This window comes from Ochotona princeps, chromosome 24 (genome assembly GCF_030435755.1).
Source record: "Ochotona princeps isolate mOchPri1 chromosome 24, mOchPri1.hap1, whole genome shotgun sequence".
In the NCBI taxonomy this organism is placed as follows: Eukaryota; Metazoa; Chordata; class Mammalia; order Lagomorpha; family Ochotonidae; genus Ochotona; species Ochotona princeps.
In genome coordinates this window covers 34,307,861-34,326,535 of record NC_080855.1, presented here as the reverse complement: position 1 = coordinate 34,326,535, position 18,675 = coordinate 34,307,861, and the positions used below count along the sequence as shown (strand labels likewise).

The 18,675-nt window shown below is 42.2% G+C and overlaps 1 protein-coding gene across 1 annotated transcript; it reads right to left on the bottom strand.

Moving 5' to 3' along the window:
- Positions 1 to 7,072: 7,072 nt before the first annotated feature.
- LOC131483229 (cytochrome P450 3A6-like) lies at positions 7,073 to 17,700 on the bottom strand (the record flags this gene model as incomplete). Its single annotated transcript, XM_058680737.1, has 6 exons — positions 7,073 to 7,150; positions 8,760 to 8,922; positions 11,784 to 12,010; positions 13,753 to 13,913; positions 17,276 to 17,342; positions 17,560 to 17,700. Coding segments are annotated over 6 exons (837 nt in total), but the record flags the coding sequence as incomplete, so codon positions are not given.
- Positions 17,701 to 18,675: the final 975 nt, after the last annotated feature.

Sequence of the window (18,675 nt, the reverse complement as noted above, 5' to 3'; positions counted from 1 at the left end):
CCAGCTTTCCAATAATAATAAAATCTTTTTAAAAAATCAAATAATACTATCGATAGATGCAGAAAAAGCTTTCAACAAAATCCAACACCACTTCATGCTAAAAACCCTAACCAAGGTAGGCATAGAAGGAACAATCCACAACATAATCAAAGCAATATATGAAAAACCCAATGCCAGCATCATGCTGAATGGAGAAACACTTGATCCCGTCCCACTGAGATTTGGAACAAGACAGAGATGTCCACTTTCTTCACTCCTATTGAACATATTCACAGAGGTCCTTGCTGAAGCCATAAGACAAGAAAAAGAAATCAAAGGAATTCAAATAGGAAACGAAAAAGTCAAGTTTTCACTATATGCAGATGATATGATTCTTTATATAGAAGAGCCAAGAGCCTTAACACAGAGACTGCTAGAACTTATGTAAGAGTTTGGTAGAATGGCAGGGTACAAAATTAATGAACAAGAATCAACAGCCATAGTGCATGCAAACAGCCCCAAGTTGGAAAAAGATCTAACAAGCAAGATACCATTCAAAATAACAGAGAAGAGTATGAAATATCTAGGAATCAATCTAACCAAAAATGTAGGAGACCTTTTCAAGAAAACTACAAACTACTTAAAACAGAAATTGAACAAGACCTCAAAAGATGGAGTAGCATCCCATGCTCATGGATAGGTAAAATCAATATCATTAAAACATGTATACTGCCTAAAGCAATATATACATTCAATGTAATCACAATCAAAGTACCCAAAACATTCTTCAGGGAACTGGAAACAATGATCCAAAGGTTCATCTGGAAACACACACACACACACAAAAACACGAATAGCTAGAACCATCCTGAAGAACAGGAAGTTGGCAGGGGGAATACCAGTTCTGGACCTCTGGACATACTACAGGGTGGTGGTTAGCAAAACAACCTGGAACTGGCCCAGAGATAGTGAGGAGGACCAATGGAGCAGAATAGAAACAACAGATGGGAACCGACGCAGATACAGCCAAATAGTGTTTGACAAAAACCAGACGACAATCCAAGCAAATGGGAAGGTCTTTTCAATAAATGCTGTTGGGACAACTGGTTAATAGCCTGTAGAAACAAGAAGATAGACCCACATCTCTCACCATACGCTAACATCAAATCTAAATGGATAACAGACCTAAATCTACATCCAGAAACCTTCAAACTTTTGGAAGAAAATGTTGGAAACACCCTGCAAGAGTTAGGGGTAGGTCCCGACTTCCTTACAAGGACACCAAAAGCAATAGCAATCAAGACCAGAATAAACAAATGTGACCTCATCAAACTAAGAAGCTTTTGTACAGCAAGGGAAAGAATCAACAAAGCAAAAAAGCAACCCACAGAATGGGAGAAGATCTTTGCTCACTACATAAGTGATACAGGGTTAATCTCCAGAATATACAAAGAACTACAAAACAACCAAACTGCCAAAACAAACAAACCACTCAAGAAATGGACATGGGAAATGAGCAGACATTTCACAAAGGAGCAAATCCAAATGGAAAACAAACGTGAAAAAATGCTCAAGTTCCCTGGCAATAAGGGAAATCCAAATTAAGACATCAATGAGGTACCACCTAACACCAGTAAAATTGGCCCACATACAGGGAAACCACCAACAACACTTGCTGGTGAGGATGCAGAGAAAAGGGTACCCTTCTTCACTGCTGGTGGGGCTGCAGTCTGGTATAGCCTCTGTGGAAATCGGTATGGAGAACACTCAAACAATTCAAAATCAACATACTGTATGATCCAGCAATAGCACTCCTAGGAATATATCCAAAATGTTACATAGAAACCAACATGCACCCCCATGTTCATAGCAGCACAATCAGTAATTGAAAAAACATAGAAGTTACCCAAATGACCTTCTGCAGAAGACTGGATAAGAAAGCTGAGGTTTATTTACTCCAGGGAATACTACTCAGCTATTTAAAAAACGCAAAATGCAATTCTTTGTGCCGAATGGGCCCAACTGGAAACCATAATGCCAAGGGAAATGAGTCAATCTCAAAAGGTCAGATACCACATGTTTGCCTTATTTAAGATGAAATGATGTCAGTATGTAAAATAGTACATATAAAACGTAATATTATCTCTACATTAAACAGCCTATCACCTATCGCACATGCAATAAGACTTTGGGAAGTCAGACTGCTTATGATCTACATCAAAGAATTGCACAACCTAATATACTTTTTAATACCCTATATTATTTCATAACAGTGCAGGAGAGCGGAGTAATGTTCCATCACCCTACTAGGTGTGAGGGAGACATGAAATATTAGTTACTCCTCACTAGGATATTGAGGATTTCTCTGCATACCTCTGCTGTAATTGTTCTGCACCTAAACTGTTGACAAATGTCTCCTTGGAGTTATTAGCCAGTCTGGAATATCCGAAAAAAATCCCAAGTTCAGCAAAATTATGCCTCAATGCTATAAAAGGCTAAATATTATAATGATTGGCCCGGCAGCATGGCCTAGCGGCTAAAGTCCTCGCCTTGAATGCCCTGTGCTCCCATATGGGTGCCGGTTCTGGTCCCGGCAGCTCCACTTCCCATCCAGCTCCCCGCTTGTGGCCTGGGAAAGCAGTTGAGGACGGCCCGAGGCTTTGGGACCCTACACCCAGGTGGGACACCCGGAGGAGGTTCCTGGTTCCCGGCATCAGATTGGCGTGCACCGGCCCATTTTGGCTCACTTGGGGAGTGAATCATCGGACGGAGGATCTTCCTCTCTGTCTCTCCTCCTCTGTGTATTTCTGACTAATAAAATGAATAAATTTTTTAAAAAATAAATAAATAAATAAATAAATATTATAATGAAAACAGACAGAAGACAGCTGAACAGTAATCTATAGCTATTTTAAGATGTATAGAACCCAGTTGTATTTAAACTAAGATTGAAATGTCAATGAAATAGTCACAGGATGCGGTTAAGAACTTGCATTTATTTTTAACATATTGGTTGCTCAATACGATGTCAATTAATTCCATAACATTATAAATTATTGCTGATGTTATGTTGGAGCTTCTAATTGATCAGGATTTTACTCAGTTGGCTCTACCTTCAGACCAGACAAGGTCTCCCCAAGAAGCCATTGAACTTGACTGGACAATAAGATGCTGGACTCTATGTTTGGTATACACTTGCAATGGGGAAATCTCAACTGAACTTGAGCTGTGGTTATGCAACAAGGTGGAGGAATCCACCATGGTGGGAGGGTTTGGGGAGGGGTGGGGAGAACCCAAGTATCTATGTAACTGTGTCACATAATACAATGTAATTACTGAAGTTAAATAATAAATAATTAAAAAAAAAAAAGAGTTTGGGAGGTGAGGCATTGAGATAGGCATGACCATGGAACCTGCCAACACTGGGGTTCTGTGAATAGGCTCAGGCTAAGCAGGTCCAGACTGCAGCACCCACATGAACACAATAAAAGAGGATGTAGAGCAGACTGGGATACAACATCCCCTAGCTCATACAAGGCTATGGTGAGGGTAGGCCGCCAGATGTCTAGGCAAGGGCCTAATACCCTCTGGTATGTGTGACATGTCTAGGAGCAGGCTAAATGGGAGAACTTGGGAAACTCCATTGGTAGCTCAAAGCATCCACTGGTGAACAGGTGGTCCAGGTCTGGGTTGGGCAGCCTAGGCAAGATAGTTCCATCCACTGGCAAGTTTGTGGGTTGGTTTTGGATGTGGGTGGAATAGGCTGGCTGAGCAAACCTTAGCCTACTGGTGAGTGCAGAAACCTGGCTGGAATGTCAGTCATGCTGTGCTAAGGTGTCACACCTACTGCTTTACATGAGCCAGGGATGGGAGCAGACTGAGCACGGCCAGATTGCAGCACCTGCCTGCAAGTGTCAGGACTGGTTGCAGGCAAGATCAGGCCTGGCTGTGGCACCCAAACCCAAAGTCAAAGGCCAAAACAGGTACGAAGCTATACAAAGCTGGGCCTGGTAGGGGTTATTCTACCTCACTCTGACTAGGCTGCAGCTCCCATTGGTTTGCATGAACGCTAAATGTGTGTGGTGAAAAGGATGTGGCTAAGCTGCAACACACATTAATTTGCTCAGAAGACAGGATTTGAGATTACTGACCCAGCCATTGGCATTAACGCTTTGTGCATAGGTTGATTTGGATGACAGACTGTGCCAGACCCTGTATTGGCAATTGGATCTGGGATTACCTCAGATAAAGTTTCTTTTGGAATCCCCCCAACTGAAGTGCTGGCTAAAAAGCTCCAACCATGGAGGAAATTGCAGGTTCCATGGTCTGAACATGGAATGTATGTGTCAGATCTGGGCCTCTTCAGTGGTTTTGAAGGAGCGGTGGACAGTATATTCAGATGCATATGGAGGATATGCCTTACACTGGAGCCTGCAGAGAACAAATGGAACCATAGTAGAGGATGGAAGATTTGCTTCTGGCCATACAGTGCCTGGGGGCAGTTTGGTTTCACCCCAGAATCTCTTAGGCAGCCTCGGGTGACCTGTGGACTAACATGGGAGCTAGAGAAGTCAGCCTGGGATCTTGCTCAGATGAACAGGGGATGGCAGAGTGGAGGGGGACTGGGGTCTTTCACTCATTCTCACTCTCTTCATTTCAAATTAAACAGAATTTAAAACAATGCCCAAAATGGAAGCAGGAATTCCTTAGGCCAAGAAATTCTGTACAGAAAGCCATGAAGAAGAGACACAGGGAAAGGCCTCAAAGCATTTGTAAAGGGCTGATAACAAGCAACAAATCACTTGTACAAGGGACACAAAGTACATTTCTGTGCTGTTTTATCATTGGATTTCCAGTTTGCAGTTGGGTGTCTGCAAACACAGAATCATTGTTGTGCATGCCCTGAGAGGAAAAAAAAATGTTATTCAATTCCTTAGGATCCAACAGTACACCAAAAGAAACGTAATGCCTGTCCCTAGAACAGGGAACACAAAAAAGTACAGTATATCCCAAATGTGCACCTAAGTCAAAGCACATGTTTAAAGATTTTCTGTTACTAATTTGACTTAAAATAAAAAGAGCACATGGGAATTTTACCTTCTAACTATACATCACAGAGATGTGAGAACAATGCAGCAACAATTCTTATTTTCACTGTCTTCACCACAGTTCCCAACTGTTGCCACCAGAGTGAATGTCTCCTTTTTCCAGTTTGAAGTAATGATGAACTTTATATTCAGAATTGGCTCGCTAACAGGTTCACATCTGAAGCTTCTCTATGAAAAGACAAATTCACAGGAGAAAAACACACGAAATGCAAGAGGATGTAACATGCAGAATCTATTTAACCATAGTCACCTCTGTGTCCCTGGTCATTGGGAACAGCAATGCTTCATTTTTCAAAATACAGAGGGGCACACTCAAGCAGGAGCATTATATGATCTGACTCAGGAGAGAATGACTAGGGTAGGGGACACTGACCTTCCTTCTGCTGCTTTCCCAATGCCAAGAGTCTGTACGGTAGAAGTACGTGTCCTGAATAATATCGATATCAACACAATGAGACCAGGAGAGTCCCTCACTGCATTTCTTTGTCCGATCAGACACTGAGTCCACAGAAAGAGAAAAATCATCAAAATGCGTTTAAGGGATAACCCATAACTCTGCCACATGGCACAGAGATTGGGAAAGGAAAGGGACAATTAGGGGGGAGAAGATGTTGGGGTAGTTCTTCAGTCCAGAAATACAAGTAGTCAAGAGTGTTGCCATAAAATTCTCTTCTTCACAACTCACAGGGCAACATCTCTGAGGCTGATAATGGGAATGACTGAAACTCAGAAATTTCTCTCCAGAATCCAGCTAGTCACTCTGAGCAGTGACCTCCAGGGATTTGATCTGGAACATTGAACTTACCACATTGTTTATGAAACTTATTGAGCACTCTAGGAAGAAATGATTTGATTTGCACACATCAATGATACAATAATGAGCCACACTATGATGTCTCAATACATCTATACAGCATGTATTGATCAAGTCAGATTAATTAGCACTGACATTGTACACCACTGCTTTACACTTGGGACCTTTAATCTCTTCTAGCTCTTTATTAAAAACAATCCAAAACAACTGTTAGTATGAACTGCAGTCACCCAGCAGAATGTGATGTGGAGCATTCACAATTATACCTTCCATTTAGCCATTTTGGGACCTGTTGTCCAATCTTGAAAAACACTACCTCTTCTAATTCTTCTCCACAACTTCACAACAATTTTTATAGGTTTTCTTGAAAATAGCCATTATAACTGGCAGGAGGTTACTTTCCATTGTAGTTTTGACTTCCATTGCCTGGTTACTTGAAATATTGACAATCTACTCATATTCTTTATTCTATTAATTTCTTAGTTTTTGATCAAGGTACTTGGGGTTTGCTGTTGAGTTCCTTATATGATCTGGAAAATGATGAACAGTGTTTAAATATACTCTCCCTGTAATATACCTGAAGAATCAATCTGGAATTCCTGAAGTAGCATCACACAGTGTGTTCATGTGGATGTAAAATGTCAGCCATTGGTTCTCACTGATTCAGTACCATAGATTGCCATTTAAATAGGAAGAATATATTAGAAGAAAAAATTTTTAAAGAAATTGGCATATTTAATGGTTATTCTAGTAAATACAAGCAAGAAAAAATACAAATGTCGCTACTAGGGTGACCTCATTTATTCAAATCTTTGTTTTCAGTATTATTGGTAAACTACTAAGAATGTTATATTGTGTGATCCAGCTAAGCAAGTGATGAGAAGACTAAGAGAAGAGGAAGAGAGATGATCAACAAGAACCAGAGTGTTTGAATCTACATATCTGGCACTGATTTAGTCAGTTCCTCTCTATTACACAAAAGAGAGTACTCTGCACACACAGATGGTTGTATGTGCCCATTCCCTGCAATGCTTCTTTGTGTGCCACAGGTTAGTAACAACATTATTTCCAACCATTATTATGAAAATGCATTGTGGTCTCTGATGGTTTGTGTACATCTTTCATGAACAGCAAAGACGAACTCCACAGATAATCAAGCACAATGTACATTTCAATTTCTTGACACAATCTTTAGAATAATGGGCTTCTCAGGCTTGAGGATTCCTTGTGTGGTTAATTTAAGGGGCATCTGCAACAATGAAGTAAACATACAAAGGAACAGAAAAAAACCACAATCAATAACAGAAGCAAAACAGAAAAGCTACAAGAATAATGATACTGAAAAATGCTAACATCATTCCTGACCATATGGTTGACACATTTAGAAAAGTCTCATGAAGTTAATTTTTCTATGTTGAAGCGTAAATTACTCTTGAGTGGATAACATATTTCAAGTGTATAAATAATTCTGACCTTATGGAAAAGTCAATTGCATTTAATGATGCAAAAGAAAATATGTGCTTTTTGTTTCTAACATTCCCTCTTATTTTCCAACTGTACTATGAATTGTAAATGCGGGAATTCTGAAGTTCTGAAGAGCTTTCATGAATCCTCTTAGCTCCATTATCAGGGATCCATTCAATTAGTGTGGGAAAGCATGTAATAGGTCTCATCTCAGTAAAGAGAAGCTGCAGCAATTTCTTACAACGTGAGGAAGAGCAGTATGAAGATGACTGGAAGCCTACCAAGGAGGAGGTATCCCATAGCACGTGTGGCAGAGACCTGCTTTCCCAAGTGATGACTCCATTTCTTCACACACTTATAAACTTACACACTGAATTTCAGTTGGTGACCAATTCTACCCTCCTAGGTTCCTCTACAGAAAACATACTGAGGTCAAGGAGATGAATATTAAATGCAACTTAAACTCTAGACATAAGTTTCTTAGGGCCTTCCCTGGTAGGAATCAATGTGCCCATACTCTGTAATGATGCTCTGCCACAGTTCGTCACAGGACCAAATCCAGAGAAAGATGGAAAAAGATGAACCCTGGACAGCTCCTGACAACCACTGGAACTGGGATTTTTAGCAGCCATTCCACACAATCACATGGCAATTCAAACCTCTGTTACTGCATTTTCATGGCATTAACAGTTTGCAGTTGAAGATAGAATCAAGAGGGCTATAAACTGAAACATCCTGGGAGAGGAATTAAAAGCACTAAATCAGAAGTAATTGTAAAAATGATAATATTCACCTGAGGGTTACGAAAGTATGTACTTCAGAACATCAAAATGTAACAATTAATTTGCCTTCTAACGCATAGGCAAAGTCACAGATTAGTTCTCATCTATCTTGATCGTCACATTGAAGTTCTGAAAAAACCCTGACAGATGTGATGCTGATGATCAAATATAATGAGCTATTGATTCTCACTGATTCTGTTCTATAAATTCTCACATTAATGGACATGAAGGCAAAAGATCATTGTTTACTATGAACATAACAAGTGATCATATTTAAATTTGAAACTCCATTTATACACATCCATTGGAGAAATACAGAGATCTCTTGATAATATTGTTTCAAGTGAATTCCAAATCAAAGTCAAATCATTCTTTAAACATGTTTTTTGCATGCTGTAAGTGGGATGAGCCCCCTAAAACACATTATTGAAGATTTATTCAAGGACAAAAGTGACACTCAAGAGTATAGATTTAGGGAAGCATTCAGAGATGTAGGAATAACCAAACCAAATCTAATGATGTAATGACAAAATATTCTATTCGAACACAACAACATTCAGTTTTTTTAGAAAGTCGCCAGAAAAGGATTCTCACTACATGAAGTACACTAACCTGAGTTTCCTCACAAGGCTTGAAGGAGAAGTTCTGTATTAATCTGACGAGAGCAAGTTTTACATTTATGAGAGCAAACCTCATGCCAATGCAACTTCGAGGACCAGCTCCAAAGGGAAGGTATGCGTAAGGATTGATTTTGTCCTTGTTTTTCTTATTGAACCTGATTCCACAGCAGAAATGAGCACACATTAGTGATGCGTAGAGCCACAAGAATCACTTAGTTTGAGTTATCAATTGGACCTTTGAAATGATTATGGCTTGGCCATTCAAATCTTACTGTTATTGAGCTTTAAGAGTTCTAAATTGGACAGCTGTTCCAGTTAGCAATTACCCTCACCACACAGGACTTTTCTGTCTTGTTGGTGAGATAATGTGAGTGCTGTTTAAAAAGACACTTACCTTTGCACCTTACAATTACATTAAAGGTGGTGATGAGCTCATATTTTGGAACACATATGGAAAGTAAGGATGGTGAAAGGAAAAGCAGGTTCCTGCTTCAACTGACAACCATATGAATATATGTTAACTAAGGAAGAAGATGATGCCTCTTAGCATCTAAACAAAACTACCCCCAATTTCTCTCTTCTCCAGCCTCCTTCCCACCTGCTTCCTCCTCATTCTCTTTCACTCTTTCACTTCACTCTTTTTCTATATACTTAGTTTCTTTCCAAATTCTCCATAAAATACTCTTTGGCATTACTCCCTACCAGCATACTCCTTCTCTCTTGCCATAATTGTTTAAGCGAGATACTGACACGACATCTGATGCTATCATACTTTAATGACATCAGTGATATATATCTCTTCAATCAGGCCATAAATTATTTGAATATAAAGCTATCATTTATTCATGCAATTCCTGATAGTTGATGGTATTGAGAAGATAATGTTTATATTGGGAAAAATGACCATGGAATATTGTTCTTTGATTTTAAAATAGAGCTACAGTTTTGTACAATATTCTTAGATTTCTAGATTTTTTTCTTTTTAAAGATTAACCTATCATTTTTATTGGGAAGTCAGATATACATATAGGAGGAGTGACAGAGAGGAAGATCCCCATCTGCTCTTTCACTCCCAAAGTGGCCACAATTGCTGTAGCTGAGCCAATTCAAAGACAGGAACCAGAAGGCTCCTTTAAGTCTTCCACACGAGTGCAGGTTCACAACGCCCTGGTCCATCCTTGATTGCCTCCCTGGATATTAGCAAGGAGCCAGATAGGAAGCAGGGATTCCAGACATTAACCAGCACTCACATGAAATCCCGGTGCGTGCAAGGCAAAGACTTCAGCTTCTATGCCAATGCACTGAAGCACTATAGGTTGCTTTGCTCAAAATATCTTATCAACAGAGGGAGGGCAGTAAATATTTTAGTCGCAATAGCATATCATCAGAGCAATGTAGTGTATGAGAGAGCTGACATAGGTGCTGGGTATTTGTACAAGTATTAGGCCCATGCACTTGCAGTAGAAGTGCCCCCATAGACTTGTATTTCTCTGTTACATATGGGAATATTTCAAACATTCTCCAGCTTCAACATTGATAACATCCAATGTTCTCATTGTTTGGCCCAAGCACTGACACTTAAAGGTTGGTGACTAATATATAAATAAATTTTAAAAATCTAAAAAAAAAGAAAAAAAGGGTTGATGACTAAAGCAATCAAAGAGATCCCTATGGACTTATCACTGAACATGAATGAAGCTACAGAAAGTAGAAGTCCTGGCCTCAGGACACAAAGAATTCATGGCTTTGAAAATAAAGGGTTATGTGAACACTAATTTACTTGACTTATAATTACCACATGAGCACCCTGTGCCATCAGTAGGGTCAAAATGCCCACAACAAAATTTCTGTCAACAGAAAGCCCATCTGTTGGCGATAAAAATGTCTTCATTCCTGGGGCCCGGCGGCGTGGCCTAGCGGCTAAAGTCCTCGCCTTGTAAGCCCCGGGATCCCATATGGGTGCCGATTCTAATCCCGGCAGCTCCACTTCCCATCCAGCTCCCTGCTTGTGGCCTGGGAAAGCAGTTGAGGATGGCCCAATGCATTGGGACACTGCACCCGCATGGGAGACCCGGAAGAGGTTCCAGGTTCCCGGCTTCAGATCGGCGCGCATCGGCCCGTTGCGGCTCACTTGGGGAGTGAATCATCGGACGGAAGATCTGCCTCTCTGTCTCTCCTCTGTATATATCTGGCTGTAATAAAATGAATAAATCTTTAAAAAAAAAATGTCTTCATTCCAAGACTTCTGACTTTCCAGCCAGTGTTCATTTTTCCTTGCCAAAGCAACAATGGTAGCTGAGCAACCACGTCCAAAGTGTACAATGTCCAAAAGCCTGGCCTATATTACTATTCCAAGAATAGCAAACAGCTTTGAGACCCAGTGACTTCACAGTGAAAAAAGGGTTCACTCACTACTAAGTAAGCGTGTGGGCTGCCAGAAGATAGCAAGTAGAACCAGGATCAGGGTACCCAGACTCTCCTGACTTGACTGAATCTTCTGTCCATCCATGATGAGGACTTCTCATTAGCACAGCCTGTGGTTTTACAATTGGTTTACAGGAAGAGGCCACCAGATTCAAGGTGGAAAGCTTTTCTATAAGTACTGTGACATTTCACAGCCAAAGTAGTTAGCATAGGAAAACTGGAAAGAATTTTTTAAAGCCTGTACACTTAAAATAAACTACAGTCAATAAATTACAGCTAAATGCAAATATTACCAAAATTGTATCAATAGTCCCTAATAGAAAATTACATAGCATTTTCAGAGCCTCCTGTGTAATTTAAGCTCACGAGATGCAACAACGGTTTGGATTCAAGGATGAAAATAGTACTCTTTCTCCAGTTACCACTTTGGACAATTTTGAAAACAATCATTATTTTTCCATAAGAAAAGCTTCTAAAAATAATGGACACAAATGATTCTGTTCTCACGCGTTCCTTGTCTTCACACAGATTTACCACATATGCTTGCACTAAATTGTTTCAACATAGGTTCCCCATTCCAGGGATCCTGTACCTTTCAGGGCGGAATTCACAAGGCTCTGTCCAGTACTTCGGATTCCGGTGGAGGACATACATCGGAATTGCCACAATTGTCCCTTTGGGAATGAATATCCCATTTATTTCAATGTCTTTCTTGCATATCCTCTCAAATCTGCTTCCAACTGGGTATAATCTGAATGATTCATTCACCACCATGTCCAGATATTCCATCTGCATGACAGCATCAGATGTGACAAGTGTCTGGGTAGAAAGAAACACATTTTGACAAAATGAGATTTGAAATTAAAACAGATGTGTCCTCCATCCTGTTCAATGAACAGTGTATTCCGATGTGGAAAGTAGTTGTGAACAAGGAGATTTTGAGGACAAACCCCTAACCAGGCCCAGAAAACATAAGCATGGCCTTACAACACTCATGCTGCCTCATGTGTATAAAAGAGATAAACACTGGACATGGTATGGTTGCCTAATGGCTAAAGAACTCGCCTTGCATGTGCCGGGGTCCTCTATGGGTGCTGGATCTAAATAGGGCAGCCCCACTTCCCATCCAGCTCCCTGCTTGTGGCCTGGGACAGCAGTTGAGGACAGCCCAAGGCCTTGGGACTCTGCACCTGCATGGGAGACCCAAAAGAAGCCCCTGGCTTCAGATTGGCTCATTTCTGGCTGTTGTAGCTACTTGGAGAATCAAGCATCAGATGAAAGATCTTCCCCTCTGTCTCTGCTCCTCTCTGTATATCTGACTTTCAATAAAAAAAAAAAAAAACCAAAAATGACAAATCATTTTTAAAAAGACAGATGAACAGAGTAGAACACTGTGCTTAAAGAAAATATGCAAAGTAGCAGTCACCTCTCAAAGAGAGTCTACAATACTGCCAACAAACTGGAACATTAAAAGCAAAGAATCCCTTAACCTGCCTCAGAATTTTCTCCTCAAAAATTCTGGTTAGAAACTGCTTTGACCCCATATAAAATATCAGAAAGGGCCAAAATTGGCATGTAGCAGGTGAAGCCACCACTTGCAATGACACCATCCCTCATGAGGGTCAGCAGGTATCTATTCCATTTTCATCCGTCTCACGGATAATGATCTGGAAATGGCAACACAGTGCATTCCAGGACTTTCTGTCCCGGTCACCATTAAGGGAGACCATAAGCAACTCTGACTCTTGCCTTCATCTTGATGTCACACTTGGCATTGTGGACATAAAAGAGTGGCAAGAACATGAAATCTCTCTCTATCCCTCCTTCTCATTTTTCCTTTCTCTGCATTTGTCTTTCAAAATAAAGAAAGAAAGAAATAGTTTTTCTAAATTGTCCTACTAGGCCCCCATTATTTTTTAATATACATATTTATATGACAATAAATTCAGGTCAAGTGAGGTTCTACAGAGAAAAGAAAACACTTTCACTCCACATATTATTTCTAGAACAGTCCCTCATGCATAGCTTAAGGCTATGTTTATCTGGCCATCAAACAGCCATGTCACGCTAGATTTCAGGCTGCTTCACAATCGACAGCAAACACCCTGGATTATCTCATGTCTTCTTTAACACTGGTGGTGTGAATGGAGGATGAGAATGGCAGGAAACAGAGCACAGTCTGCCGCCCTAGGCCAGCCCTGGACAGCCCAGGCCAGCCTCACTCAGCCAGCAGCCCAACCAGACTAAATTCAGCCAATGGAAGCAGAGCTAATGACCACAGACTTGAGTAGCAAAGACTCCTTCTAGGTGCCATTGTGGATTCTTGTAACTGACACGCAGGACAAACACTGATTTACCAAGTTGTTATAGTTCTGTGAGTAGCACCTTCAGCCCTTTTTCCAAATGAGTTTTTCTCTTTAGATTATTCCTTTACTGGTAAATGAAGTATCTTCATTTCATACTTTGCAAGCAGTGCCCTGAATAGTGCTCTGGAGGCATTCTATCAAGACACTACTCCTGCCCCACAGTGCACCCATCCCAAGTACCACTCATTCACTCACCTTATTGGGAAAAGCTGCATCAACCTCCTGCTGCAGTTTCTGCTGAATATCAGGGTGAGTGGCCAATAAATACATGGTGAAAGAAAGAGTATTGCTAGTGGACTCATAGCCAGCAAAAAGAAAGGTAATTGACTGAGCTACCAATTCTGTATCAGTCAGAGCTAACGAGAGAAGAAAAACATTTTAAGCAAAGTAGGTCATTGTGAATCACCCTATAGTAGATGAAAAAATCCATATATGAACAGATGTTATTGTACATCAAGTTAAGCTACTGCCTACAGAGACAGCATTGCATTTGACTGCTGGATTCACATCCAGGTTCCTGATTCCAATTCAGCATTGTGGCAGTGATTCTGGAAAGGAATAAATATATGGCTACACTACTTGTGCCCCTGAACATGAACAGGAGATTTCCAGGTTCCTGGATTTTCCCTGGCCAGCCCCAGCCATGGCAGCCATGTGTGGAATCAACCAGTGATGGAGGAATACTCACTCTCTGGTTCCCACTTTAATTCTAATTTTAAGTAAATAAATACTTAAAGGAACAAAAAGATTACAAAAGTTTCAAAATTCTTGTAGGAAAAAAATGTGTAAGTACCCAGCAGGTTGGCTCAATTGGCTAATGCTTCACCTCCCATTGCCAGCATCACATATGGGTGCCAGGACTTATCCCAGATCTTCTACTTCCCATCTAGCTCCCTGCTTACAGCCTGGGAAAGCAACAGAGTAGGATCAAAGGTAAGGGTTATGCAATGGTATGGGAGAGTATGAAAAAGCCCCTGACTCTCGGTTTAGAATTGGCTAAACTCTTGCCATTGTGGCCCTTAGAGAGTGAATCAGTGGTTCAAGTCTTTTCTGTCTTTCCTTTACTCTGTAAATCTGATTAGCATTTCCAATGACATTTTTAAAAAGAAAAAAAAAAAGAAGAAATTCAATGAAAACAGATGAATGTTATTCACACAGAGTCAGGAAAAAAATATTTCCTTGACTTCACTTTATCCGAGCCCATCCCATGCACTGCTATCCTCTATTATACTATCCTTATCACCAATTCAGTTAGGTGATGTCAGGAGAAAACTTCCCTGTCACACATGCACAGTGCAACCAGTACACCATTTGGATAATATGTGGTAGCATTGTTCTTAAGGAAAATACATTGAATTCTTTTTTTTATATATTTTGTTTTTTTTATTCATTGATTACATTGTATTATGTGATACAGTTTCGTTGGAACTGGGAATCACCCCACCCCTCCTCTGCCCTCCCCCCATGTGGAATATTCCAGCTTGTTGCATATCCACTGATCAAGTACAGTTGAGATTCCCTCTTTGCAAGCATAAACTAAACATAGAGTCCAATATCTTATAGTCCAATCTAGTTCCTCACCTTCCTGGGGAGACCCTGTCCAGTCTGAGGGCAGAACCATCAGATTATCAACCCGATCAATTAAAGGCTCCAACATACCCTCAGCATGTTGCTCGGGGTTTGTGGTCCGCAGCCCCAAGCTGTGTCAGGAGGCTCTATGCTCCAGCCCTAGTGCCAGGCCTTCCCCCTGCAGCTCCCACTCAAAGTCGTTGCCCCACTGGGAGACACACTGCTCCACGCCTCTGTCCTGGTTAGTTGACTCTGCTGAGCTGTGTCTTGCCTCTTGGGCTCAGGGCCTCTGCGCGACCTCAGGCCACAGGTCTGAAGAGCCGCGTCTTGCCTCTTGGGCTTAGGGCATCTGCGCTACCTCAGGCCACAGGTCTACAGAGCCACGTCCCCGTCTTGGGCTTTGGGTGGGAGCTGCGTGTAGCTGGGGCCCCTGCGCCACCTCAGGCCACAGGTCTGCAGAGTCTCATCTTGCCTCTTAGGCTCGGGGTTTCTGCGCCACCTCAGGCCACAGGTCTGCAGAGCCGCGTATTGCCTATTGGGCTTGGGGCTGGGGCCACGTGTAGTAGGGGCCTCTGCACCACCTAATGCTACAGGTCTACAGAGCCGCGTCCTGCCTATTGGGCTTGGGGCGGGAGCCACATGTAGCTGGGGATCCTGCGCCACCTCAGGCCACAGGTCTGCAGAGTCTCGTCTTGCCTCTTGGGCTCCGAGCCAGCCGTGCCTAGCCAGGGCCTCTGTGCCCCCTCGGGCCACAGACCTGCCCAGCTGTGTCTTGCCTCTTGGGGTGGGGACCCATGCTGCACACTGCGGGGTTTCTGTCCTGGGCCCCTGCCTCCTGTGGTTTGGAATCTACACCCTAGGCTGGGTTGGAAAGATCCCTCAAGTTCTTCCCCCTGGAATTCCCACTCAAAAGAGTTGTCCCACTGGGAGATGTACTACAGCGACTCCGCTGCCAGGCCAGCAGGCGTTGTTTAGCAACCTCCAGGTTCTATCCACTGGGAGAACTTGCCTTGTGGTTCTGCAGAACCAGCTTTGCTTCGGGGTCTCCTGCTGAGCTGAGCACAGCAGGGGATCTGCTTGAATTCACAGTCCTGCCCTGCCCCCTTTACAAGGCTTTTCTTTTTCCTTTCTCTCTTTTTTTTTTTTTTTCTTGCACTTTCTCAAAGGTGTTCTGCCTTTGGGAGCAGAGCCGTGGGAGTCATGTAGCCATGCTCCCACCAGCCTGCACCTCTGTCCAGAGAGGCTCTGCCGAGTGTTGCCCCGCTCCTAGTGCTCAGGCTGAGCCCAGCAACAGTTTCCACTGGAGTCTCTTGCAGCTAGTCAACCATTCGGAGCTGAGTTGGGGATTACTGTAACCCGGTCCCAGAGCGCAGCTCCAGTCCCCTCTGCACTATCTGAAAGCTGCTGACCTGCTGAGAGGCACATTTCTGGGCAACCCCCCTGCTTATCTTCGTGGGTTGATGCCCCCTTTGTTGAATCCAGTAGCCTCCATAAGGGTCTCCTGCACTCCAGCAGTCTATGCCCCTGTCAGTGTGGATGCCTGTCCTTTCAACCGCTTTTGTCCTCCCTGGAAAGGCTGAGATTCTGCTGCCTTCCCCCTGGCGGGAATCGCAACTCACCAAAATTCTCACGACATGCTGTCTCCTCTTTTTTGCTTTTTATGGTTGTCTCTCCACGTTGTGTATATCTTCTTACTTCAGCGAACTCCAGTGACCTTCCTACACCTATCCCCACAATTCTGCGTCTCCTGGTTTTTTTCTGTGCTGGATCGGTTCCCCTGTGTCCCCACTCTGCCCTACACCAGCTCTCTATGTTCGGCCATCTTAACACATAGAGAAAACATTGAATTCTACTTAAAATATTTGAAAACACTGAGTGTAAAATAATAAGACTTTACTGTATAAAAACTAAAGGATGTTTCACTTACGTATATGTGAGTTAAATTAAGGGGACAAGAAGGGGCTACAGATAAAATTGTGGCATTTAGAATGTAGTCCAATGATGAACTGCACCTAGGAGCTCATGAAAAATTCAGATTTCCAGCAAAAATTACACAGGACAACATGGAAATTCTTTAGAATTCTGAAAATAAATCTACCATCTGACACAGCCATTTCTCCCTCTGAGTTTCCCATGCATTCTTGGTTACCTTTGTAGGAATCAACTTCCTTGGAATTCTGGGAGTTAATCATGAGTTGCAGAAAGTCCACTCGGTGCTGAAAGAGAGGTCAAAGACAAGATAACCCTAAGTCAAAAGTCCATCAGGAGCTCAGCACTGCGGCTGCTCTCTGAGGAGACCACACTCAAGTCTAGAGGTCTGCCTGGAGTGGCCTGAGTCATCATCTTAATACTATATCTCAAAACAATCATATGGCTGAAACCCCAAAACCTGGGGAAAAAAGAACATCCTCCTGCAAGTAGCATCAGATTTACCTTTTTGTTATCTTTGAGACGTTCTTCTTTAATCTTTTCAACAAAGGTTTTCAAAAAATCTGTAACATCTCTGGGGTACCTACTGATATTCAATGCTTCACATACTGGGGTAAGGAAAGGAAAGAGTGCTACAGGAGAAAGAAAAACAGAAATTATAATGAAAAGCAAAATTTATGTTACACAATTACAATCTCTGAATCAGGACAGTAAAAGTCCTCAGCGTTCTCAACAAGGAAGCATTCCCTCAGCATTTTCTTTAGTTTTCCAGAACAAACACTGAGCAATTGCACAACCACATACAGAGGCCATTGGTAGAATGGACCATCAATGACCTTTTCTCCATTTTTGCAATGAAAGGGCCCTTGACTGAAACTCACTGGATAGAATGACACAAGTGACTGCAAATCAAGAACAGGGTACTGAACACATTCCTTAAAATGAACTGTAGACCCATGGTAACGCAACTTAGAAAACAACCTAAGAGAAATCTAATCAGAAGTGCAATGACCAAGAGCAAAAGAAGAGACAGGCACAATGAATATTGTAATGCCTCCCCACAATAAGAAGTAAAAATTTTTATCAACTGTGAAATAAACTGAGGAATACATTGAGGAAATGGGGGATAAAGAATTTTAAAACTGACATTCCTTTGCTGAGATGGTGAGGGGATGGGGAGCGGTCTGTAACAGCTCATGGGAGTCTGAGGATATGGGCTTGGTAGGGGGAGGAGGACATATCACCAGCGGGGCACATGAGGACCTTAGAGTTCACATCTAAGCAGGCAAGCAAACCTGGAGAATTCCTCATGTTCTTGGTGCCAGATGAGGTAAAGATAGGGGCAGGCAGAGCCACAGGGCAACATGCTGCCCTGGCGTGCTTGTTGACCAGGCCTGGAATACTTCAATAGGCATGAATTATGGGTGGGCAAAGGAGTAAAGCAATAGGCTAGCACATGTACCAGGAGCGTGAGACTTCGGTGGGCAGATAGAGCTCTGGACCAGCACACCACTCACTACGCTTGCAAAGGTTGAGCTGGAGAACACAGGCACTGATGGACACAATGATTGTGGATTCATTAGGGAAAGGGGTAAAGGGATATGGGAAAGCGGTAAAGGG